The sequence below is a fragment of the Mustela nigripes genome, chromosome 4, assembly GCF_022355385.1.
Source record: "Mustela nigripes isolate SB6536 chromosome 4, MUSNIG.SB6536, whole genome shotgun sequence".
Taxonomy (NCBI): domain Eukaryota; kingdom Metazoa; phylum Chordata; class Mammalia; order Carnivora; family Mustelidae; genus Mustela; species Mustela nigripes.
In genome coordinates, this window is record NC_081560.1 from 116,965,456 (window position 1) to 116,991,444 (window position 25,989).

The following is a 25,989-nucleotide window of genomic DNA, read 5'->3' on the forward strand; positions in this document are numbered from 1 at the left end:
CGACGTTCCCAGCGAGCGGCCCAGGCGCCGGCTGGAGGGCGTCCCGCAATGGTTCCAGGGTGTCCGAAGGTCAGCCAGCTGCTCCCGGGGTCCTCACCTGAACCCCGCCTGCCAGCAGCCCGCGGAAACGCCTCCGCACGGGGAATGCCCGTTTGTGCAACGAAGCCTGGCCGCTCCTCCCCCCCCCCCCCCCCCCTGTTCTCCGGCCCCGAGCCCTTCTGCGCCGTCCCAGGGCGCACCTTCCGCCGCTCCCCCCGCCCCGGGCGCTCCCCGGCCGGGCTTCCCCAAGCGTCCCGGCCCCGGGGCCCACCCGCGGAGCCCGCGCAGGTGCCCAGAGACTTCCGGGGAGCGGGAAGAGAGGCCGGGGCGGGCCGCGCGGGGAGCTCACTCCCAGGCCGGCGGGTCTCGGGAAGGGGCCACGCGGCTGTCGCTCCTCCCGGGGCAGGTGGCAGGCGGCGTTCGCAGACGCTCTCCCTCCGGCAGAGCGCTCCGCAGTCATGTGGGGAACCTGGGTCGTCCCGTGTCTGGTGAGTCGGCGCCCGCTAGGCGCGGGCTGGCGCCGCGCCTGGGGCGGCGGGCGGGCGGCGGGCCGGCCCCGGTCTGCGCGGCTTCTCCCGGCCCGCGGAGTCAGAGAGCCGCTCCCTCCCGACGCCCCTCCCCGGGGACCGCTGTGCGGAGCGCGGACCGGGCCGGGAGAGGAGGGGGTCTTTGGGAGCCGAGGGGCGTGTCCGGCCGCCCGGCGGCCCCGGGGCGGTGGGTGTCCGCGGCCGGGGGCGGGAAGGGGGTGCACCGAACCCCGCGGGGACGCAGCCCGCGCGCTCCGCGGCCGCTCCGCAGCGCACACTTTGCCCTCGCTCTCAGATCTAGGGAAGAAAGCGGCCCCCGCTCGGTGGGGGAAAACTTGAGGCTTGAGGCCAAACCCTTTCTTTCTCGAAAAAGTTATGCGGGGGCTGACTGCGTCCCTGGAGGTTTGTTTACCTTCTTACCACCACTCAGAAAAAGAAACTTGTTCTTGTTTCCCTTCCGGGAATACTTCTCCTTAAGACTGTAAGTCACGGTCTCAGGTTTGTCTCTTCTCTTCTCCTCCTCTCCTCTTCTCGCTTCTCCCCTCCCCTCCCCTCCCGTCCGGTCCCGTCCTGTCCTCGCCCTTCCTTTTCTTCTTGCAGTCTTCCTCGCTTGCACCCCCTTGGTGGCTTCTGTTCCCAGGACGCGGGGGAATCCGGACCCCGCGGCTGGAGCGGTGGTACCTGCTCCCGGCGCGCACGCCCCCGCGCGCCTGCACTTAACTTGGAAGCCTGGGCCGCAGCCCTCACTTTGGGAGAGTCCCTAGCGCAGGGCTGCCGGCTTGGTGGCCAATCCAAGAGACTCAGGTCATCTGCGGCGAGCCAAAATCTCCGAAAGTTCCAGGATTTTCATTTTATTGGGACTGACCCCAAGTTCCGAGCGCCATGATGGGACGGTGTATCAATGCCACGTCAGGCAGATGTCACAGCAGCCCCAGGGTGAAGGAGATGTCTTCTTCACTTCCATTTCACAGATAGCTAAATGGAGGCCAGAAAGCCCCAGTAGATGAGTCAAGGTCATACAGCTACTGTAAGTGGCAGAGCTGGGACTTGGCCAAAGTCCAGGCCAGTTTGTTGGTGGCACCTGGTTTCCAGACTACACCAAAAGTTGAAAGGAAAAAGGCAGTGTCTGGAACCATCTTATGATTGGGGGAGAAAAACAAAACAAAACCTCACTGGCTCTTTTGGAAGTAATGTGCAATATTTGGGTTCCTTTAGAAACTCTTAGAGAAAACTTAATATTCAAAATCGTACTATTTGTATTGCTCTGACCATGCTTTTTTTTCCTGCCGGTAACCACTGCATTATTGCAGTGTTGGTTGCTTTGGAAAATCTCTCTTAGTTCTTGGGACAGCAGTACTAGTAAGTGCAGCAAAATTATCAAAGCCCAGAGGGAGTTACACTTGTTTAACCTAGCATCTTTGCCAGAGAGTGTATTTAAAGCACGAAGGACACTTTGTTTCTCTGAAGCAATGCATACACACGTGTGTATATATTTATTATATACACTTATTATAACATCTATAATAAATATTTGTGTATTATGTTTACATATAACATATGGCCTAGGAGATTAAGAAATTTAAGATTGATTAAATAAAATTTATAAATGCAGACAAATAATTCTGAAAAAATCTGACATAACCCTGTCCCTTAGATAACCACTGTCTATATTTTATAATGTATATTCCATTTTGCCCCTCTAAACATGACTCTTCAGTTTGGTTACACAGAATCTTGCCTTGCATCCGCCACTTGCCCAATAGCACACCTGTATTCTTAAAGAAAGTTCCAGGCTGTCTGTCGTGTCATCTGGTGTGTCTCCCGCAAACACGTGCTTCTGTGCCTTTGCACTTAGCAGTGCTTACTTAGTAGTAGCAAGAAGATTCAAGTGTGGGTGGGATTGCTAATTACATGGAACACAGAAGCGGATTTTGTTTGACCACATGAATGGGCTATGAGTAGATGGAAAGGAGCTGCCTCATTCTCTCTTGTCCTCTTTGTTGCCCTGGTGCCCTTGTCACTGTTGCTGCCTATCCTCTCTTCTCTTTGTGGTTCTCTTCTTCCTGCCCCCGGGGCGGTCCTTTTTCCTCTCCTCTAGTTTCTAGCTGTTGTGTCTATGATGCCTACAAGAAATAAGTTTGAAATCCCCAAGCAATTCACAGATGTCGAAGGAGACTTTGAAAACGAGTCAGGCCTAATATAGACGTTTGTATAAGAAATAGCTGTAGGCATTGCTTCCTTCCTTCCTCTTTCTTCCTTCCTTCCTTCCTTTCTAGCACATGGCTCTGATAGGATTTTATTTGTATCGATGAGGTCTGTGGTGAGGCAGTCAGTTCTACATACTCAATTTCTTCTACATTTCTTAGAACAGTTGTCTTCAAACTACGGTCAAGGGAAAGGAGAGGGCATTTGAAAAGAAACCAGTGTATTTATAAAGAATTCTCTGGAAAAATTTCAATGGAAAAATAAAGAATAGTTTATTTCTAATTTAATCATTTTCCTTAAACTGGAGTCAGAAACGTGAAATGGGTTTTTGTTTTTTTTTTTCTTAAAATGAGTTTTACTTATATCACAAAAGACTTGAAAAGTTTTTAGAATGAAACAAAAATACGAAATGTAATTTAAAACAATGATAACCTGGAGGGAAAAATGCCAATTTATAAGCAATGGCAAGATGGGGAGGCAGAAATGAAATTGACACACGGAGCCCCGCAGAGCCACTGTGAGACTGTAGGAAACCTCCTCTTGTCCATCTCTGACATGCAGTTACCACCCCTAGTGGCAAAATTAGAGTTTAATTTAGAAAAAGAGGTTTTATTTCTTGCCCCAAGTTTAGAGGGGGAGGGATGAAAAAGTGAGAGAGAGGCAACGGGCCTCAGGATTTGGATGTAAGACTCTGGGACACCAGGCAAGTAATTTACTTGTAAATAGCTCTTGCAATGGAAAGGAATCCCTCTGAAGGGTTCTAGAATGCTAAAGGAAAACCAGGTGACTCTAATACCACAAGCAGAAAAATAGCCAATGGTTTAAGAGATGTTTAAAAACCTGAATAAGGAAATCCCCCACTTGAAAACCCCTAGTGAGCAAAGTGCCTCTTGGTAAATTCTCTTGGGTCCCAAAAGTCCCTCACTGAGCACATGTTTTGTAATAGGTACTGAAGACTATTACCTTAGGATGAAGAATAATAAAAGGGCACACTTAAATAATGGATCCAGAAATAAAAAGCAAGTCGAAACCAAATTTAGGACAGTGAATCTCTTTCTTCTCTTTAAAGAGATAGGTAGAGAGAAACGGACTAGATGATGTGAAATAAAAAATGATTGAAAAAAGTAAAGTCCTTCCTTATTTTGTCACTTAAAACAAGCATTTTTGCTTGTTTTGTGGCCTCTTAGTTTTGTCTATACCTGTACGTAATTGCATGTTTGTTCAATGCTGTTTGTAGTCTGCTTTCTGTCACTTCTTTGGGACACAATTTTTATCTTATAATTTTTATTGGATGCATTTACAGGGAGGGTATTTATTCAATGAACTAGAATTTCTATTATTCTTATCATTTATTATTTTATTTCTTTTCTTAGTAATCTATTATTTTATTAAGATTTTATTTATTTACTTGAAGGACAGAGCTCACAAGCAGGCAGAGAGAGAGAGGGGGAAGCAGGCTTCCCACTGAGCAGAGAGCCCGATGTGGGGCTTGATCCCAGGACCCTGGGGTCATGACCTGAGCCGAAGGCAGAGGCCTTAACCCACTGAGTCACCCAGGTGCCTGGTAATCTATTATTTTAAAGAAACCATTTCTAATTGTACAGGAATCTGCCTACATATATCTTATTACAAAACAAAAAAAAAGCTATTTGTAGAACCATTGTTAGTATCTCAGTCCATAGTTTGTATTCTTTTTGCTATCTAGGTGTTTCTATTCACAAAAGCAGGAAAACAACATTTAGTTACCTAGAAAGTCCTTTTCATTTCCTTTTTGCTTTAAAAGGAGAAATAAAGAAACTTTAGCTTCTTTTGTTTGTTTTTTGGTTTTTTTTTTTTTTTTTTAGAGATTTTATTTATTTATTTGACAGAGAGAGATCACAAGTAGGCACAGAAGCAGGCAGAGGGGGAGAGAGAGGAGGAAGCAGGCTCCCTGCTGAGCAGAGAGCCCAATGCGGGGCTCGATTCCAGGACCTTGAGATCATGACCTGAGCCAAAGGCAGAGGCATAACCCCCTGAGCCACCCAGGCACCCTGCACCTTTAGCTTCTTAAGCAGCTGTATTCCTACCACCAATTATTTCTCTTGAACTCAGTCTTAAACAGGAACAAATAATTGAATCTACTAGCCAACCTCTATTTTCTTTGATATGAGATATCAGTAGTAAAGCTCCAATTAGAAAGGAACTGATCATTGGAGTGAAAGCTCCACCTTCACCAGAAGGAAATGAGCTGATTCTCCCCTTTGATCTCTGCTCTCTTCTTGTTTTGGTATGGACTTCGGTGCAACCAAGCCACTCCCATCGTGGGTGTTTAGAAACAGCGGTCTATGTTGGACCACTGGCCCGAGTTCCACAAAGTGTAAGGATGATAATGAACTTACTGTGGATTTAGGCATTTTGAGCAAGGCCAGCCTTATAAATTAGCAGATCTGACTGCAGCTCCCCAAGCAGATGCCCTCAGCCCAGAGAGGCTGGCGAGCCTACTGGAGGTTTTGTTAAGCTGCAAACTGGGCAGACTAGTGAAGAATAAACTTGGTCATGGAGTCATTAGTGACAGACTGTCCTTTGGTCAAGTCGTGCAAGAGTCCAGATGTACTCACATCTGTGTTCTGGGAGGCCATAAAAATACAAGATGTGAGAAACATCGAAACTTGATTTTGGAGGGCAGAGGTCTTGGAAGAGAGAGAAAATACATACTCAGAGCATTTGCCCCTTGCTGATGACTGAGCTTTGGTTTTTAGCCATCCTCACAAGAGAATCCTTGGCCAAAGTAGACTGTTTTTCGGATGGGTGTCTTAACAGATTTAGGCCTGATTTCAAACACTGAGCAGACACTGCCCCAGACTGTAGGTTTTTTGTTTCATTTTTAGCCTGCATGGTATTGACACATACAGTAAATACATATATATATATATATATATATATATATATATATATGTAATACTATTTTTAATATTGGTTGCCACCTAAATGTTGGAGGATTTTGGTTTCTCTTGAAAAATGGAAAACCTAGGACCACTGGCCACATGGCCCCCACTTCCCTGCCCTTTGGTCCAGGTGGCTCTCTCCATTTCCACAAAGCTGTCCTCCCTTATTGCCTATGACATGTGGACACCTCATTCCTGTGCTACTTCTTTGGTCCTTCCGGGGCAGTTAAGGACTCTAGGCTCTAGTTTAGGACTTGGGGGCCCTCCCATTATCTGTTTCCTCCACCAAAGAGGACTTCTCTTCCTTCAGGCCAATTTTTGGGAAGGTTCATTACTTCTCCATGAGAAGTCAACTTCTGATTTGCAAGTGCGGACCCCAGAGGCTGTTGGTCTGTTAACCTCTTCGGCTTCTCACATGTAAATACAGTGGTCTGGTGCCCTCAGATCTTCCTGGAGCTCGGTTGTCTCCAGTTGTGTTGAGCATCTCCAGAATTGGGAACTTGCTGAAGATGATCTCAGAGACCCTGATTCCATGTCTGTGGTGGGACCTACACTATTTTTTTTTTTTTAATGCATCACCCCATGATTCTGAGGTCTACCACAGTTTTGAAGACTATTTTTCTCACTCTAGCACTAAACTCAAAATCTAATCCCAGGTAGAATTTTCTAGATTCCCACGTTTTCTTTTATGTATTGCTTGATAACTCAGAGGTCTAGCCAGTCCCTTATGCCCACTGCCTCAGCTCTCTCTTTCTCTCCTGGTCTCCCCAGAAACTGGCCTTGAGAAAGAAAGAAGACACTCCAGGCATAAGCTTCTCATGCGTATTTTTACTTACATGTTTTGAAAAAATAAGGAGGAATAGACTCTTCACTCATCTCTTTCATGTAGAAATTTTTAAAAAATTTCTCTGTATTTCAGTGTTTCAATGATGGACCTACTACAGAAGGTCACTACTATTTCCTTAGATCTTACACCAATATACAAGAGATGTCTTTCATAGTTGGAAATGGCCTTTTTAGAATTTCTTTCTTCTCATGTGTTCTAAATAACTGAGCGTCCGAACAGCAAGCAAGCAGAGTTAGTCAGCTGAGTGTCATTTCTTGGGCCATTAATGTCCTCAGCAGCAGAGGACAGAGCTTGATCTTGAAATAATTCACTGACTCTTCAGGCATCTGTTAGTCATTCTTGCCATTCTTGCATTTTTCATTGCCTCGTATCTTCTTTTTTTTTTTTTTTTTAACTTGCTGCTTTTAAAAAATTATTTTCCTGTTTGCTTCGAGCTTCACTAAGAACAGGAAAAAAAAAGTGATTTTTTTTTTTTTAAACTTCCTTTTCAAATCTTAGCTCATCTCTCAGGCCTATCGATTCTTGTAATCCGAAGGTATTCTCAATTTCTTCCAACAGTTCGCTTAATTCAGGCACTGAGATGTTACTGTATTTGAAACTGTCGTGTGAGATCTCCAGTGGTGTGAGTCCAGGCAATGGGTAGACAGCTCGTCAACTCAGGGTGAGGTACGGGGTGGGAGGCGGTCTTCAATTTCTGGGTCTGGCTTTGCCGGCTTCATTTCTTGTATTGAGTGTCCTGTAGGCCCGTCACTGAGTTTCAAAGGGAGTCAGTGCCAAGATTCTAGTCTAGGAAGACTTAGGGTTTCTATTTGTACATTTCGGACCCCCACTCCCGCAAGAGACTGCTGTCCCAGCGGGCGTCGTGGCCATTCTTAGAAACTCAGCACCCCGAGTTTCTAAGTTCCTTCCCTGAGGAAAGGAAGTGTAAACCCCACTTCTTTCCCAGCTGCAGACCAGGGGTGCAAACTGTCTGCCTCTCTCCCATGCCAGCCAGAACCCCAGCCTTGAGGGGCCCTGCTACAGCCTTCTTACACTGAGACTGTCTTCTGGTTCTCAGAGAGTTCCTGCTGGACCCCCTCCCCAATCCAAAATATGCATTTGTTTTGAAGATTTTTTTTTTTTAAAGACATTTTACTTATTTACTTGACATAGAGAGAGAGAGAGCACAAGCAGGGGGAGAAGCAGGCAGAAGGAGAGGGAGAAGCAGGCTTCCTGCTGAGCAGAGAGCCCAACATGGGGCTTGACCCCAGGACCCTGGGATCATGACCTGAGCGGAAGTCAAACACTTAACCGACTGAGCCAGCCAGGCGCTCCTGAAGGTTCTTTGTATAATTAAAACTTGGGCATTTTGTCAACAGTTATCTTTCTGAAAACAAATTGAGTTGTTGGTGCCCCTAAATGGAGTAGAAATAATTAGGAAGCTGATTTACAAACCTAAAACAGAGGCCAGGTCTGGGTCAGAGGTGCCAGCTTTCCCCCGGCCTCTCCTCACTGTGGATTATTGGACAGGTCGTTTCCCATACTCTGTGCTCAGTTTCCTCAACTGTAAAATAAGACAGTAAGAATTCCTCATGCAGAGGCTTCTTGAAACTACCACGAGAAGACATATATTAAGAAATTTTGTTAACAGGCCTGTCATAGGTCCTGGGGGAAAGGGAAAACCGCCCTCCAGGGACTGGAGCTCTCACTTCACATTTATTTTCTTTCTTTCTTTCTTCTTCTTCTTTTTTTTTTTTTTAAGATTTTATTTACTTGTTTGACAGACAGAGGTCACAAGTAGGCAGAGAGGCAGGCAGGGGGGGCGGGGAAGCAGGCTCCCCGCTGAGCAGAGAGCCCAATTCGATGCAGGGCTCAATCCCAGGACCCTGGGATCATGACCTGAGCCGAAGGCAGAGGCTTTAACCCACTGAGCCTCCCAGGTGCCCCTCACTTCACATTTTCATGGATGAGTCAGGAGAGAGAGAGAGGCGCATTTTCTAGATTTGCAGAAAACATGAACTTCCTGTAGATAACGAAAGACTTAAGACAGTCCATTTTCTGAAATCTGTCTTGCCACTGAACAGGTGCGTATGGTCCCCTTGCTCTGACATTCCAGGAGTCCACGAGACTGCGGCATCTAGGGGTAAAGGTTTGCCATATAATCCCGCCATGACTTCCATCGGCAAAAGCCTGATGACTTGTGTGGCTCAGGAGACCGAGATCTTTATTTATCTTCACACCTAGTTGCTAACGATGGTTTTGCTGAGGACGTGAGGCTGTCCCTCATCTTGATCAGGCCGAGTTCCTCTGGGTATGACCCACCAGGACAGCTCTTTCCTGAAAGCCAGCTCTTACCCACATTTCATTCACCACAGTGAGCACACACCCTCTCACTCCATGGCCTTCCCGGACCACGCTTTCTAACACAGCCCTACCCCACCCTTCAAACTCTCCATGCCCCCCAAGCTTGCTTCATTGCTTTACACAGCACGAATCCCTCCCTGGCAGAGGCCCTGTTTCTCTGGTGATTCATCTCCCTGCATGTGATGCTTCATTTCTCGTGTCCTTGTGACTCAGACGTGAGTTCGGACGTCCACTCCAACCTTACCCTGGATGTTTTGTGAAGGTGTTTTTTGGTTTTGGTTTTGTTTTCTGCCACTGTCGTTTTTTGACGAGTTGACATTTCAGGTGGTAGACTCTGAGTAAAGCAGATCCCCTTCCCAATGCGGGTGGGTTTCATCCAGTCGGTCGATGGCCTAACAGCATAGAGACTGTGGTCCCCTGAGGAAGAGGAAGTTCTGCCTCCAGATCACCTTTGGACTTGAACTGCGATTCTCTGTGACTTTCCAGCCTGGTGGCCTACCGGATCAGATTTGGGACTTGCTTTTGGTCTCTGGAGAACCCTAACATACCTCACTAACATATAAACCCTATGAGAGCAGAGTTTTTAATCTGTTCACTGGGATGTTTCCAGCTACGTGTCTGGCACCTAGTAGGTGCCCAACAAAGTATTCATTCAATTCATTAATATTCCCAGCAGAATAAACAATCTAGGTTTCTCTGACTTTTTTCATCTCTAGGATGATGGAGATATAAAACTTCTTATTCCTCATTTGTTTCCCATTTGGTGATCACGTGACTTAGTTAATTCACATTTTCCAGGGCATTCACTTTATCCATTTTCTGGCCTTTTCAGCTCTTCTGAAAATAAGTTCTCTGAGCAGTCAGATCATTTTGCCCTTTGTGGGTTTCCTGCCTTGTCACAGTCAAAACGCAGTTACTGCCTGGACGGTTTGGTTTAATCTTTGCATATTGCAAACTTGAGTTAATGCAATGATTAAAAAGCAAATACAAGCTCTTTGGAGCAGTGCTGGCCTCATCTTGGGCAGCAGCTCCCACATGCTCTTTGAACCAGCTTTCTTTTTCCTACTTGAAGACAGTTTTTGATGCTGAACTAAGTAAGAAACGTTTCCAGAAATTCAGCTCTGTGACCCGGCCATGATCAGACACAGCCGAGCTGCGTGCTGGTGTCTGCCCTTTGAGGCCAGTGGTGGTCTTGACTTGCAGTATTCTGCCCCACGCTTCGAATTCCTCAAATCCTGGACGGAATTTGGATGGTGGATCTTGATTCCCACTGAGAAACTTCAAAACGAAAACAAAATGAGGGAGGGCATACATTTGCTTTAGACGGCTTGAGAAAGTTGACATATGTGGAGTTTTCCAGAAATAGCATCCATGTCACGACCCATAAATGTGAAATGTGCTGCTGTCCTGAGCGCTTATCAGCTAAGAGAGGAATTGTGGACCTGCCTGTGATATTGTCTCAGGAATCCTGGATGGAATTAGAATACGAAGGAGGCTAGGGCCCCCCAGGGCCATAGGACACACACACACACACACACACACACACACTCACACACAGGATTGGGCATCAACTATCAGTGCTTTTCACTGGTCACTTTTGGCCTGCTCAATCCCTATCAATCGCTTCTGAATTTAAGCTTGTACTGGTTTCTTCAATTTCTGGTGAGACACCAGAATCTAAAGAGGAGAGCTCGTGATATCTCCCTGTGAACCCCCCTTCACAGCAGTGGGGGCGGCTAACAGTAGGAAAGAACTGCTTCTACTCAGTCGGGTTGCTTGGGTTCAGTTTTCCATTATCCGTTGCAAACAAGACTCACTGGTCTCTTCCAATTGGGGAGAGATTTTTTTTTTTTTTAAGATTATCCCCAAATGCTTCCATACATCTTGGAGGGCTCATTTTTCTAAAGAATTCCAGTCTATAACTCATGAGATAATTCTGAGACAATATCACTTAGACCAACAGACTTTCACCTTCAGAAGAAAGGAAGCCCAAATAGATTAAAGATTGGTTCTCCACTAAAAGAAGTTCATTTTGGGCGTCTGGGTGGCTCTGTGGGTTAAGCCGCTGCCTTCCGCTCAGGTCATGATCTCAGGGTCCAGGGATCGATTTCTGCATCGGGCTCCCTGCTCAGCAGGGAGCCTGCTTCCCTCTCTCTCTCTCTGCCTGCCTCTCTGTCTACTTGTGATCTCTGTCTGTCAAATAAACAAATAAAATCTTTTAAAAAAAAATAAATAAAAGAAGTTCTTTTTTTTTTTTTTTCCCTGAGCAAAGGTGAAGAAAATCCCATGAGATACATTGTATGGTTGGTGAACCAGACAGGAGTTCATCAAAATTGTTTATTGTGTGGTTATGTATAAAGAGACAAGAAATAGAACATGCTATAAACTAAGAACCAGGCTTGGGAGAAATTATCACTTTTTATCTTCAAGACAGAAAGTGCCATCGTCACCTCCAGGTCAGGCAATGAGGCCACCTGGTTCTATAATTTGCCTAAAGTCAGCGAGCTGACAGTAGAGCTGGGATTCATGCTGCCATCGTTTTGAAATTTCATGGTTTTTTCCTACTTGACTATGTTGTTCCTCACTAGAACTTCATGACGATAACAATAATAGCAATTAATAAATTAATAACGATACTGTTTACTGGACATCTATTTATTATGTGCCAGAAATCACGCTAAGAGCTTTCAGTGCATTGAATGAGCACAACAAACCATGAAGAGGAGATGATTTCCACTTTACAGATAAAACAGTGGAGAGACAGAAAATTTAAGTGACTTTACAAACCACAGCGACAAGGCTGGTAGGTGAGAGCCACGGTTCGCTTTCGAGCCCACAGCCCTGGCTCCCACTATCCATGATGCTGTTTCCAGAGTAGTTTGGACCATCCCTTTTCCAGAGATGTGCAAGTAGAAGGATGGAGCCCCCCTATCCCATGCATTTAGTCTCTGCAGCCTCAGACATAGCCCCTTGGAGCAACTTACACCTGTGGTCCAAGTTGTCTAATTGGGAAGGAAGTCAGTAACTTTCTTCTCATGCTTTTCCTTAACAGGTATTTACCTCCATTGCTGGACCATGGCCTAAAGCTGTCAGTGCTCAAGCAACTGCTGTCAACTCCAAGGCATTGAGATTTCGTAAGAGCATTACCATAAGGGAGACCGGGTGCTGGGAAGATCAGCATGGTGAGAGGAGAGTCTGCTGTCAGCCATGTCCTGCCGGTATGTTCCACCCAACAGCCCACAATTAGCTTGACAATCAGGATGAGGAGGAGCAAACAGTGATAATGGATAGAACGGTTCACAGTGCTTGCTTCTCCCGCATTGTAGCATTACTGGGAAGAAAAAAACCACCAGGAGATTACTTTCTGGAGACTACCTGAGTTCAGCTTTACCCTGCTTGTTGGGGAGAGGAGGAAATGGAATTTGCAAATGACATGTGCCCCTGAAGGGAGAGAATTTCTCTCTTAAACTCCATTTTTGAGGAGGGGAAAAAAAAAAAAAAGACTCCTTTGTGCGTATTAAAGCTTATTGGACGCTCTGAAAGCAAGGGACCTCCCCCGCCTTGAGAGCCGTGTCTAGCCATTCCCTCCCATCAGAAGGTCTCTGAAGCCTGCAAAATACATTTGCATTTTTGCAGCTGAAACTAGATGAGCTAGAAAAGCAATGGACAGAACCCAGCAAATTTTTAACACCACAGTTTTGAAATGCAAACCCATTTCAGATCGATTAGAAGCTTTGCAAAATGCAATGGCGCAAACCTTTTTTTCAACGTGGAGTAGAGCTGACTACCGTCTCCTATAGAGATGGTTCCCTTGTTGTGAAGTACGAGAGGAAGACGAAAGGAAGGAGCACGTGGGTCGCTGTGGATGAACAGAGCCGGGAGGGACTGTCCGTAATAGGTTTGGTGGGGAGCATGGCAGGCTTCTAGCATTCCCACAGCTGAACAGGCTTAGACCCTGTTTATAAAGATTCTACCAGTCTCCTTTGGCCTCCTGTCCAGCTTTTAATAACCCTCATGGAAAATCTCCCTATAATCCAACCCATTTATACTTAAGCCTATTTGCATTTACTTTCTCCAAAAGGGAATAGACAATGGCTTTCTGGCCTTCTAATGTCTTGCCAAGCATCATCTATCTGCCCTAGGACTTGAGGTCCTTTGTCCTATTTTTAAAACCTTAAAATGCAAATTCAAACAAAGATAATATGCTTTGCCCTTCAGACGGTCAAGGACTTTTGTCTGTTTGCTTTTCTTCTGTTTTGCTTTGTTTTATTTTCCCCAGAAGAAGTGCTTTCAACCCTGGGGGGTCTGCTTTTGAAACTATAATTGGAAGGTAAATTGTTACAGTCTTTTAAGAAAGAAATTCCGATATGTGGGTTGGAAACTTGGAAATGTTCATGCCTCCTGAAGTAGTAATAAATTGACTGGGAGAATGTCTTTAAAAATAGTCAAAGGAAAATACTGTATGCGTGATGTTCCATTGTGACACTCAGTGATGGGGGATAGGTTAAGCACATTTTGGAGTGTTCAAAAGTTGAATATCTCCATCGGCTATGTCACATTTTCTCATATATTTCTGACATAAGTCTCAATGTAGAAATTCCCTGAAGGATTTTTTTTTTTTTTTTTTTTTTTTTAAGAAAGAAGGAGAGCAGGTGGAGGGAGAGAGAGAATCTCAAGCAGGCTCCACGCCCAGCAGGGAGCCCACAACAGGGCTCCATCTTACAACCCTGAGATCATGACCTGAGCCCAAACCAAGTGTCACATGCTTAATCGCCTGAGCCACCCCAGGTGCCCCCTGCAAGGGATTTCTTTTTCTTTTCTTTTTTTTTTTTTAAGATTTCATTTATTTATTTGACAGCCAGAGATCACAAGTAGGCAGAGAGGCAGGCAGACAGAGAGAGGGAACTCGTGATTTTGGCTCAAGTCAGGATCTTGGGATCGAGTCCTGCCTTGGGCTCTGTGCTCAGCAGGGAGTCTGCTTGAGACTCTCTCTCTCTCCTTCTCTGCCCCTGCCCTGCTCACTCTTTCTTTAATAATAATTTTTTTAAAAAGGAATTAAAAAGCAAAAGAAAATAACCATATATTTTGATAAATACTTGATACATTGACGTAGCACACTTGGGAGGAGAGAAAACCCTGTTTACTCTCATTTCATAGACATTGTGCTAGACTTTGTTCTGCAAAGTAATTCATTAAGGGGGCCAGTTCGTTTAGAAACCAGTATAATACCACTGGCTAGCCAACAAAATTGTACTTTGTTTTTATTATTTATTTATTTATTTATATATTTAAAGATCTTATTTATTTATTTGACAGAGAGAAATCACAAGTAGACGGAGAGGCAGGCAGAGAGAGAGAGAGGGAAGCAGGCTCCCCGCTAAGCAGAGATCCTGATGTGGACTCGATCCCAGGACCCTCAGATCATGACCCCAGCCGAAGGCAGCAGCTTAACCCACTGAGCCACCCAGGCGCCCCCAAAATTGTACTTTGGCTCGGTGTCCTTAAACACTGCTATAATGTTACACAGCCCCCATGCTCAATGATGTTCGGTATTTGAATTTGGTTCTGGGTTTTCACAACTTACTTTGTGCTTTTGACACACTATCACCTTTGCTGACTACAGTATCACATCTGTTTCAGTTTCATCACTTGCTTATGTCATATTTTGTTTTCTCGGAAAGAATGCAACGAGGTTGTTAAGAAAGTCATGTACCCAGGAGAGAGCGTAAATTGTTTTTGCCCATGCCCACACGTGCGGGTCAATTCTTTTCAATTAGTTACACCATAAATAATGAGAGCCACGAGACTGGCTTTCTTCTTTGATTTCCCTTCATATCTTCTGTCTCTTTCTTCTTCGTCCTCTCTCGCCTTGCCTTAATCCAGTTTCCCCAAGGCACTTACCACTGTTTGACATCATACACTGATCTGGGCATGACCTGCTTCTTCCCCAGCAACTTGAAGCCCTTGCAGACCTAGGCTTTGTCTTCCTTCCTATAGGATCTCTGTGCCCTAGAAAATGCCTGACACACACTAGACATTTAATAAACCCTTTCTAAATCAATGAATTTTCAGTAGAAAGCATTGTTGCCTACAGCTTACGAACACCAATCCAGTGCCTCGCTTTATTTGATTAGTGAAGTGAATGTGAATATTATTTACAATCGTGTGGATTACAATAAACCATCTGATGATAAAAGTTGGCATTTATGTTCACACCTTCCCATCAAAACATGCTCTGCCCCTTAAAAGCAAAGGAATAGAAAGAGGAATGAATACAAACCCTTGCCTCCTTGCAAACCAAGTTGCTAGACGCATTTTTACCAACACATTTGGTCGTTCTAACCCTTTAAAAGATATGTATTCCTATTGCTAATCATCCGATGTCTGTAGTCATATTCTTTGAGTCACTCTCTGAGCTTTTGTCTTGGAAGACTTTCTGTCTGGCGACATGACTTCTACACCAGCCTTCTCTCCCACTGTATTTCTTTATCATTAGTCTGACCGTCCTGACTCCCGTTTCTTTGCCATCCCCACGTATCTCCCATGCTGTTGCCTGTTGCTTGTGTTCCTCGTGTTCCAACGCTTGCCGTGTTTTTTTCTGGGGCAGGCACACGGAAGGAGGGTGACTGCAGATCTGCGGGGGGCGAGTCAAAATGTGTGCCCTGCCAGGACGGGGAGGAGTACATGGAAGAGAAGCATTTTTTGGATAAATGCAGAAGATGTCGAATTTGTGATGGAGAGCATGGTAAGCATCTTAAAAATCGATCCAAAATACTGGTGTGGTACTCCAAATAGAGCCATTTATAATACAGGCGGAAATGGGACAACTTTCTCGGCTACTCTGGGCTGGGTTGGCATGGAGGAAGGGACTGGATGGAGCTGGCTGGAGCGAAGCAGGATAGGGAACCGTGCTCATCGCCAGTCTAGACATTTCTGGGTCAAATCTAGGCATTTCTCCCAAGATGACTGAATATGAACCTGGTGAATAGGGTTCATCAGCTGTAATCAAAATTGGCGGAGATTTTTTTTTTTCCCACCATGATCGGTGCCCTTGTTATAGGCAGCAAGAGCTCAGAAGCCTTCTGATACAAGGACAGAGCAATCCAAGTGGTAGGTGGGGTGCTTCCCCTCCCCCTGCTTTGGAGGTTGGTTTTCTCCTGATCATTCCAACTGGGGGCCTGAATTTTTATGCAGGTCCTCTATTGTGAGAGCCCAGATTCAAATGTAACAGAAACACTCCCAGTGTCATGTGATATCAAGAAATGTCTGGACATGAAATTTTCTTTCTGCTCTGACTGACTAGGTCCAGAGTAGGGTCTGATATTCTGCATTTTTTTTTTTTTAAGATTTTGTTCATTTATTTGAGAGAGAGAGCAGGCATGAGTTGGGGGAGTGCAGAGGGAGAAAGAAAAGATACTCCCCACTGAGCAGGAAGGCCAGTGCAGGGCTTGATTCCAGAGCCCTAAGATCATGATCCCAGCCGATGTCAGATGCTTCAACAAGGTGCCACTGATATTCTGCATTTCTAATAGGCTTCCGACTGAGGCTAAGGCTGCTGGTCCACCAGCCATGCCCTAAGCAGCCAGGCTCTAGAGGAACAGGGGAACTCTTTAAGCAGAAGTGGGGTTGTGTTGGCTGCTGGACTGTCTGTCTACTTAAAACTCTGCTGGGATCTCTGATTTGGCATGTGAAGGCTCCCCGCATTGCAAAAAGTGTGCTGATGGAAGCAGGAGATCTCAAAACCTCAGGCAGCCCCTGCTCACGAGCTACGAGAATTAATGGTCTGCAAACTGGTTTTCTAGGGCTGGAAGTGGAGAGAAACTGTACCCGGAGCCAGAACACCAAGTGCAGATGTAAACCAAACTTTTTTTGTAACATCTCTGGATGCGAACATTGTACCCCATGCACTACGTAAGTTTTCATCTTTCTTTGATCACGGTGCTAGATACACCTGGACAGACCACGTCTTCCCAGGGGGAAGCAACGCTGGTCGAGAGTCCAGAATTCGGGTTCTAGTCTTACTTTGCCTCTGAGCTGCTAGATAACTAGATGTCCAGTCTCCAAACGTTTATCGAACACCTCCTATGTGCTTGAAACTGCGCGCTGCTGAAGTTACAAGCAAGCCCCATTCCTGGCATCAAGGGTCCCAGGCGAGAGGCAGAGAGAGAGTCAAGAAAAGCAATGGTTATGGGGACAAGAACCAGAAAAGACATGTGTCAGGCTGTTACGAGTTCTACAGAGAACCTTCCAGCCCTGCCCGACGGGGTGGGTGAAGGTAGGACACATGGTGGGAGTCTTGAGACAGGAAAGAAAGAACATTCCCAGGTGTGCCAACATGGACAGGACATTTCAGGTAGCAGAGGAGCATCTGCGGAAAGACAGATGGCCACTCCAGAGAGCAGAGTACCCAGCTGGAGGGTAGCAAGAAGCACCCAGGGCCAGACCACGAAGGGCCATGCCTGTTACACAGAAGAGCTTGGTTTGGACTCAAAGTTAGAAAACCTGATGGTACATCTCACTTTTCTTCTGATTAGTTGGGTGATTTTGAGCAGGTCACTGAACCTCTCTCTCTGAGCATCCAATCCCTCCGTCAGGGGAAGCAAATGGTATTCACTTCTCATTTCTGTGAAGCATGGACTAGGTGGTGTGTGCTGGAATGTAGCTTTTGCTCTGTAAGATATTGTGTGGTACCAATATAAACATTTAGGATTATAGTTACGTGCCTCTCCTTAAACTTGTATTTTGCCTCGGGAAATGTTTAGGAGTTCACCTAGTTGACTTGAGAAGTAGGGACATGACAGGTTATGTCTTCTATTGACTAGAAATTTAAAATTACCTGCAGTTCACCTAGTCTTTCCCTTCTAGCCCTCCCATGGCTGAGAGTGCCTCGTGATGACGGCAGAAGTGGGGACTGCAGGGGAGGGACGGATGCACTTAAATAATAATGCTTTGGCCCATCAACAGCATGGGTTTGAACTATGTCGGTCCACTTATATGCAATTTCTTTCCACCTATAAGTACAGTACAGCACTGTAAATGTATTTTCTCTTCCTTAGGATTTTATTGTTTTTATTTATTTATTTTTTTTTAAAGAGAGAGAGCATGAGCAGGGTGGGGAGGTAAGGGCAGAATGAGAGGGAGAGAGACTCCCAAGCAGGGAGCACGGAGCCTAGCATAGGACTCGATCTTCCTGAGATCGTGACCTAAGCCAAAATCAAGGGTCAGATGCTTCTCTGACTGAGCCACCCAGGTGCCTCTTCCTCGCGATTTTTAAGTAACATTTTCTTTTCTCTAGCTTACTTCATTGAAAGAATACAGTCTAGAATGCATGTAATATACGAAATGTGTTAATCGATTGTTTATGTTATCAGTCAGTCTTCTGATCAACAGCAGGCTGTTAGTAGTTAAGTTTTGAGGGAGTAAAAACTTATACGAGGATATTCAGCTATGCATTGGGGGCATGAGTGCCCCAACCCCCACGAGTCAAGAGTCAACTGTAATAGTAGTTCTAAATACCTCATAATCTCAATTCAATTTTCTTCTTGCCATAACCCTCCTTGGTATTGTAATGTAATCTCCCTGTTATTGAGGAGAAAACAGGATCAGGGTAGTTAAGCGACTCACCCAAGGGCACGGAGTTAAGGAATGGGCTGAACCAGGCTGTCATTCAGTCTGGCAATCTGACCGTCTGAAGGAAATCCCAAGGATTTTCCTCTCGAGGGTCCTGATCACCACTTGTTGGTGAGAGGCGAAACTTCTGAGGGCTGACTGGGTAGGCTTTTTAGGCAGCATCACAGGCAAGGGCTGTTGTCCGGTCATTTTATTGTTCAGTGGGACTGTTTTGAAATAGCAGTTTATGATTTTAAGACCACAATTTACTACCAATTTTAAATCTTTGTCTATTTCATCCTTTCTCCTATTTGTCAATATTTGATTACTTTCCTGTAACTCTTGGTATTTTTTTGTTAAGATTTTATTTATTTAATTGAGAGAGAGAAAGCACAAGCAGGGGAAGGGGCTCAGGGAGAGGGAGAAGCAGGCTCTCTGCCGAGCGCAGAGCCCAGTGTGGGACTCAATCCCAGGACCCCAGGATCATGACCAGAACTGAAGGCAGACGCTTAACTGACTAAGCCACCCAGGTGCCCCAACTCTTGGTATTTTAAAGTATAGTTACTCTTTAGGATATTTTTCATCCAACATCCAAATTATGTTATGAATTTGTACCAGCTTTAGATGCTAATTTGTCAGTATTTGAGGGATGGTGTCTGCTAGAGATGCAAAGATGAATAAAATGGCCCTAGATTTAGAGTGTGTCATTGCAGATGATCAAGGAGTCAGTCTGTCCGGCTTTTTAAATTTCTTCTGTGTTTTCTTAAAGACTTTTTTTATTTTGTGAGACACACACACACACATACACACACACACATACACACGCATCCAAGTGGTGGGGGAAGGGGCGCAGGCAGAGAGAGAGAATCTCAAGCAGACTCCACGCTGAGCACGGGAGCCGTATGTGGGGCTCGATCCCACGTCCCTGAGGTCACGACCTAAGCCGAAATCAAGAGTTGAACGCTTAAGCGACTAAGTCACCCAGATGCCCCTGTTAGTTTTTGTTTTCTTTTCTTTCTTTTTTTTTTTCTTTTAGGTGTGAACATGGAGTCCTTGAGAATTGCACACCAACCAGCAACACCAAATGTAAAGAAGGTTATTATTCCTTTTTTATGATTACATTCTCCTTTCTCTCATCCCTACTGTAAAATATGAAGAAAAGCCAATCCCTTTCGATTCTTTGAGAGTACTCTGTTTAATCTTAAAGAGGACTTATTTTCACATTCAGTGTTCTGTTTCTACCCACAGGAGCCAGCTCCAGCTTTCTGTGGTTTTGTGTCCTAATCCCGATTCTAATCGTTGCGCTAATATGTTGGTGTAAGTTCTTACTTTGTTCAAACAACTGCAGATCGAAATAACTTGGGAAGTAGTGATGCACAAGAATTCCCCTCTGTCTCCTCCCCATAAGAAAGCTCATCCTAGGGAGGTGGCCCTGTGATATTGCTAAATTCCCGCCACTAAATGAACCCCGGAGAGCTGATAAGAACAAGACGATATCATCCCTTGGCTACTGTTTTTGAGCAATCATTCTGGAGCTCAGAATGGATATTCCCATTCTCCATATGAACAAGGGTAGGTTTTCACTCCGGCAGCAGCGGAGCCAGTCAGGGATCCGAAGGAATCCTTGCCGGCTCGTAGAGATGGCCCCATAGAGAACACGAGAAGCAAGGATCTTCCTGGAAAAGACTGCTGGGAACACTTGCTGAATTTGCCTTCTCTGTACCTCCTCGCCCTTGTTCAGTCAGACTCCATGGTTTTTGCCTTTTTACTGTTATTTCTCCACCTTAACTTCAAATACTGTGGCAATAGGGCTTATGCTAGGGTTACTTAGGAAAGTCAACAGGTGAGCCTAAATGGAGCATAACCATGATGAAAAATCCCCAGAAATCACTCCAAAAACACAGAGGGGTGTCAAGTCTTAGTAACTCGGAAGCTTCCAATTTTCCTTCTCTGTTGCAACCCATCACTGTTTCTGAAGACCAAGTGAGGATACTGTAGGGATTTGTGGGTGTATGCCCTTGAATTTCTGAACTTTCAGTGCCAACTTTCCATATCCTGGGGCTTCTGAGTCCGGCTGCGGGCACACCCTCCACCCACTGCCCCCAGTTCTATTCTGGTGACAGGGAGTAGTGGTGACCATAGGGTAAGACAAAAGCCAGCTTCAGGCTAGGCCAGCGTGTGACCATTGGATGGCTCACTTACAATGGGACATATCTCTAGAAGATTTGACCTCGTGGGGTGGGATTTCAGGACAAGGCTGTCTTGGGGTATTGGTCACTTGAAGTTTTCACTGAGTTTCTCCTTCCTTCTCCCACTTCTCTTCGTGTGAGAGTTTGTTCTCCCAGGCTTGCTGTGAGGCTGAGACTGAAGTCTGACAGAAATGTCTTTGATTTTCCAGGGTGGTTGAGAAGGCACCGGAATAAAAAGACTGAAGACCCGGAATCCAAACCCTCAACTACTGTAGGTATCGAAACAAACATCTGCTTTCTTAAGAAAATGGAGAAAGTAGTAATTCGGTTTTTTATTTGCTCCTTGCTTTAAGACCTACATTTCGTGTGAGTGCATGTGCACGGGTTAGAGGGGCGACAAGAATGGACGAAGATTTGGTGTCCCGTTTATAGGAACACGAACAGCCTGAGAATTAATTAACAAAGAGTATGAGAGAGCTAAGTGAATGTTCTTTAATTTCTGGCAAGGCTGGAATTTTGCAGAATAAAAAACTGAATAGGAAAAGCATCCTTAATCACGTCACTTAGCTAATTTTATACATCAAGCTACTGATTGTACTTCCTTCAGTTTTAAGGGAGAATTTGACAATTACATTTAGAAGGTCACAAATATATTTTTATTTATCTTGCTCCTTCCCTCTATTTTTTGGTCTCCCCCCAGGAAATGATGCCAATAAATTGCGCAGGTAAGTCTACTATCATTGTATTTCCCAGGGATGGCTTCCTTGGGAGTTAACAGACCAATTTCAGAATAAAATAATGTTGCTAATTTCAGTGACACGTGGGGTCTTGCTGTTCTTTGAGCTTCTAGCTCACTCTGCTCACTGTCAAGGGTGTATCAGACTGTGTTTGAATGTATAACTAATACTCCTCATTAAGAATAAATCAGGTAGCAATGAAACACTATAGTCTGAGGCTTAAGAGAATTTTCCTTCACAAACAGATATATTGTAGAACTCCCCTGCTTAAATTGATTTCCCTAAACCAAATAAACTCATCTGTAGACTTGGTTATTACTGGTATATTCCTGGCCCCGGTATTTTCCACGATTCTCTACAGTTCTGCTTCTCTTTTCCTGAGAGTCAGAGAGAAGATCATAAAGTCTTTGCCTGCCTTTTAGGTTTGTGGGTCATGGATCATCAGATCCATGAAGAACATTGGAGGTGATCTTTTCCAACCCTCTTATTTTATAGACGAGAAAAGAAGATAGAGCTATGTCATAGATCTTGCCCATGTCATGGAGCAAATTACTGGTGACCTAGGAGGGGTTAGGGTTAGAACTTGATGGGGGGGGGCAGTTTCTGTTTTCATTTTCCCCGACCAGTCTTTCAATCTCTAGGACTTAACCAGTATTCTTACTACTATTAGAAAAGAAATAAACATAGTTTTCAGAATTAGAATTTCATTTAGAAAAACAAATCTTCAGAGACCGCCTTCTATTTTTCAGACGTCGACCTGAATACATATATAAGTATTATTGCTGAACAAATGAGAATAACTGAAGTCAGAGAATTTGTTCGGAAGAGTGGGATCAACGAAGCCAAGATAGATGAGATTAAGAATGATCACCTCCAAGACACAGCAGAACAAAAAGTCCAACTGCTGCGTCATTGGTACCAACTCCACGGGAGGAAAGATGCTTATTACAGTTTACTTAGAGGCCTCAGAAAAGCCCATCTTTGTGAACTAGCAGAGAGAATTCAAGAAATGATCCAGGAGGACAGTACTAGCTAACTTGAAAATGGAAACTTCAAACTATGAAAAGAAAAGATAAACCTTGGCCAAAAGCAAAAAGAATGTAGTATAACTCAGCCCTGAGCAGATACAAGTCGATAGAAAGAAAAATTAGCCATTCTGATTGGTGTGAGGTGATATCTTATTGTGGTTTTGATTTGTATTTCCCTGATGCCGAGTGATATGGAGCACTTTTTCATGTGGACATTGGGGAGGGTATGTGCTTTGGTGAGTGTTGTGAAGTGTGTAAACCTGGTAATTCACAGACCTGTACCCCTGGGGATAAAAATATATATTTATAAAAAATAAAAAATTAAAAAAAAAAAGAAAGAAAGAAAAATTAGGGTTTTAGCAGCTGTGGACTGTGAACATTGCTTGGCTTTTTATAGCGTGTGTGTTTCATTTGTTAGATTTGTAGAGCTAGTATGTTTGCAGGTTCTGAGGGTCTCAGGATTCTGACCTCAAGGATGTTGGGAAGACAGAAATGGTTCAAAGTAAATTCAGTGTCACATGAAGTGTACAAGTTGTGTGCAAAGGACAGAAGATGAGGAACACACTCTAGTATCTAAGGGAAGGGTGTGGGTATGACCGGCATCGGTGTGTGTGAGTACAAATGTCTGCCGGCAGATTGACTCCATTCCACGAATCAACAGGAGCTGTGACTTTTGGTTGCCATGTCTCAATCATTGGAAAGCCCACTTGGTTTCTGCATTAGCTCTCCGGCTCCACGACCGACTCTAGAGGCGGTACTACTTTCGTGAATTTTGCAACTCCAGAGGAGAGAATCTGAGACAAGTTTGCATGCACCTCTGAATAAAGAATTTGATAAGGGTCTATCTCAAAGATCTTTGCACAGATTATTGGCATTTCGGTGTGAAAACTTTCTGTTTTGAATTCACTCACGAAATGCAGACCTGACTTCTAATGCTTGAATATTTTCTACTTGAATGCCGTTTTACTGGATTGAGATAATCTACTTTTTTCTCAGGTGTCTGGACATTTTCATCAGGGAAGTACTCCTGGGGTGTTGTTGCCTCTCTGTTTTCTCTCTGATATGTATCTTGACTGTACACCCTCACAGCACCCAAAAGTGCTGCATGAGAAACACTTCATGATCCCCTAAAACCATGGCTGCACGTAGAAACTGCTAGCCTACTTTGGGGAGACTTAACCGCTCTTCCGGAAGGTAGCTCTGTGATGTTATCAGGAACCCACAAACCCACCAAAGTCTTATTTTGTCCTGTTCCTCACAAAGTGCTCAGTCACTCCCCTTGTGTCCTCTGAGGAGAGAAATGCCATTCGTACACAGCAAGGGGGAAATCGTCTTCAGGTTTTAGGGTTGTCTCTTGGGGTTCCCGGTCGCTTCTGGGGCAAACAAACCCCTCTCCCCACTGCTCCTTCCTCACTTTTTCATTTAAACACTTCCAGAAGTTTGCATTAAATATGGAGCTTAATAAATACTATTTATATTGGGCGCCTGGGTGGCTCAGTGGGTTGAGCCGCTGCCTTCGGCTCAGGTCATGATCTCAGGGTCCTGGGATCGAGTCCCGCATCGGGCTCTCTGCTCAGCAGGGAGCCTGCTTCCTCCTCTCTCTCTCTCTGCCTACTTGTGATTTCTCTCTGTCAAATAAATAAATAAAATCTTAAAAAAAAAAAGACACATATTTAAAAAAAAAATACTATTTATATTTATATGGATGGAAACGGACGCTTGCTCCAAACTGACACAGGCATTTAGAACTACCTAAAGAACTTCTGTGGTTGGAAGATATTTTTTCCTTATGTTTGGAAATACAAAATATTTAATTAAAATCACGTTTCAGACATTTATGATTATGTCTTTTCTGGTGGGGCCTTGCTTTTTGTTTTTGTTTCCCTGTTCTCTAATGACAGCTTAATGTAAACTGTTTATGAATCTCGAATTCTCTCTTGGGTCTCTCAGAAAGTACCTCCTTTGTAAAGTCCTCTCAGTAGTTATATAATTCTCTCCATGGGCTATTCTGGCCAAGAACACCTCTCCCAAATAGTACATAATTATTCGCTGTGGCAGGATACATTACAAAAGGATTATATGTTGGGCCGTGAATGTGCATAAGAAAGTCACTATTTCAAAGGTCAGGTTTTATTGGTAAGAAAGCTAAATGAGGATTTTGAAAAATGTTCTTTCCTGCATACTTTCCATTCTGGCTACTTTGTGACCATTGGACTACCTCTCTCTCTTTCTCTCTCTCTCTTTATTTGACAGAGAGAGAGATCACAAGCAGGCAGAAAGAGAGGGGGAAGCAGGCTTCCCGATGAGCAGAGAGCCTGATGTGGGGCTCGATCCCAGGACCCTGAGACCATGACCTGAGCCGAAAGCAGAGGCTTAACCCACTGAGCCATCCAGGCACTCCTCCCTCTTTTTTAATTTAAAAAATTTAAAAGATTTTATTTATTTATTTGAGAAAGATAAAGAGCATCAGTAGGGGGGAAGGGCAGAGGGATAAGGACAATCTGGCTCCCTGCTGAGTGGGGAGCCTATCCTGGGGCTCGATCCCAGGACCCCGAGATCATGACCTGAGCTGAAGTCAGTTGCTTAACTGACTGAGCCACCCAGTTGCCCCAAATTTAATTTTAATAATAGATTCTATTTAACCTATTATTCCTGAAGCATTCTCATTTGAAGGTGTAACCATTATAAAAGTACTAATGAGGTAGCTAACATTCATTTTTTTCATATGAAGGCCTTCCAAATCTGGTATGTGTCTTATTTATATGAAAAGGCACATCTCAGTTTGGACAAGTCAGCCATTTCAAGGGTTTGGTAGCTACCCATGGCTAGTGCTCTTGTATTAGATAGCTCAGATCATATCTCTGTGAGGGCAGGTTGAAAGCCCTCGACCCCATGGCTGGTCCAGTCCTGCTACTTCCTGGGTCTCTGCGTCAAGGTCTCTTCATTTTTGTTTTGATTGACCTGAACGCTGACATCTTCCACCCCTATGGAATGAGGATTTTAGGAATTATGCTATTTACAGTGCCCAGTACTTGGTCTTTGCCCACTTCTTGGAGACTTAACCCGTCTTGGGCACACAGTGGTTAGCCTAAGACTCCAGAGAACCATGGTACAGATCTCTGGGGCCCTTGTTTCTGCGTAGCTCCCTTTTTTCCAGCGCCCGATACTGTCAGGCCAGCCAGCAGCCTCCTGAGCTCCAATCTCTTCTCCTCAGCTCAAGAAGGTGACTGTGTTCTGCTTTCGGTGTCCTCCAGGGTTGGAGAGTGCCCCTGGACAGAAATTCTGAGCCCTCAAAGGGCTCACCCCATCAGACTTGAGGCCACCTGTTGTCCAGTTTTCTAGTTGCAGACAGACAGCAGAAGGGCAAGTCTGAACCTCGTTAGCCTTCGTGGCCAGAAGCGGAAGCTTCCCTTTGCAAGGTGAAGTCCAGTTAGAGAGCATCGCATGCCCACTCAGTGAGTCCCAGCCAAGAGCTCTGGGTTCCTTTGGGAGAGAGGGGGAAGCTGGAACGGTCCTTGGTGTTGGTGTGATGGCTCTTTGT

The 25,989-nt window shown here is 44.8% G+C and overlaps 1 protein-coding gene across 1 annotated transcript; it reads left to right on the forward strand.

Annotated features, from left to right (window-relative positions):
- The first annotated feature begins 224 nt into the window (after positions 1 to 224).
- Positions 225 to 24,280, forward strand: FAS (Fas cell surface death receptor). Its single transcript, XM_059397399.1, has 9 exons — positions 225 to 527; positions 11,938 to 12,103; positions 15,493 to 15,630; positions 16,688 to 16,796; positions 19,531 to 19,589; positions 19,743 to 19,811; positions 20,893 to 20,954; positions 21,384 to 21,408; positions 22,170 to 24,280. Exons 1-9 carry the CDS (start codon positions 498 to 500, stop codon positions 22,454 to 22,456), a joined length of 945 nt encoding a protein of 314 aa, XP_059253382.1. The 5' UTR covers positions 225 to 497; the 3' UTR covers positions 22,457 to 24,280.
- The last annotated feature ends 1,709 nt before the right edge of the window (positions 24,281 to 25,989 follow it).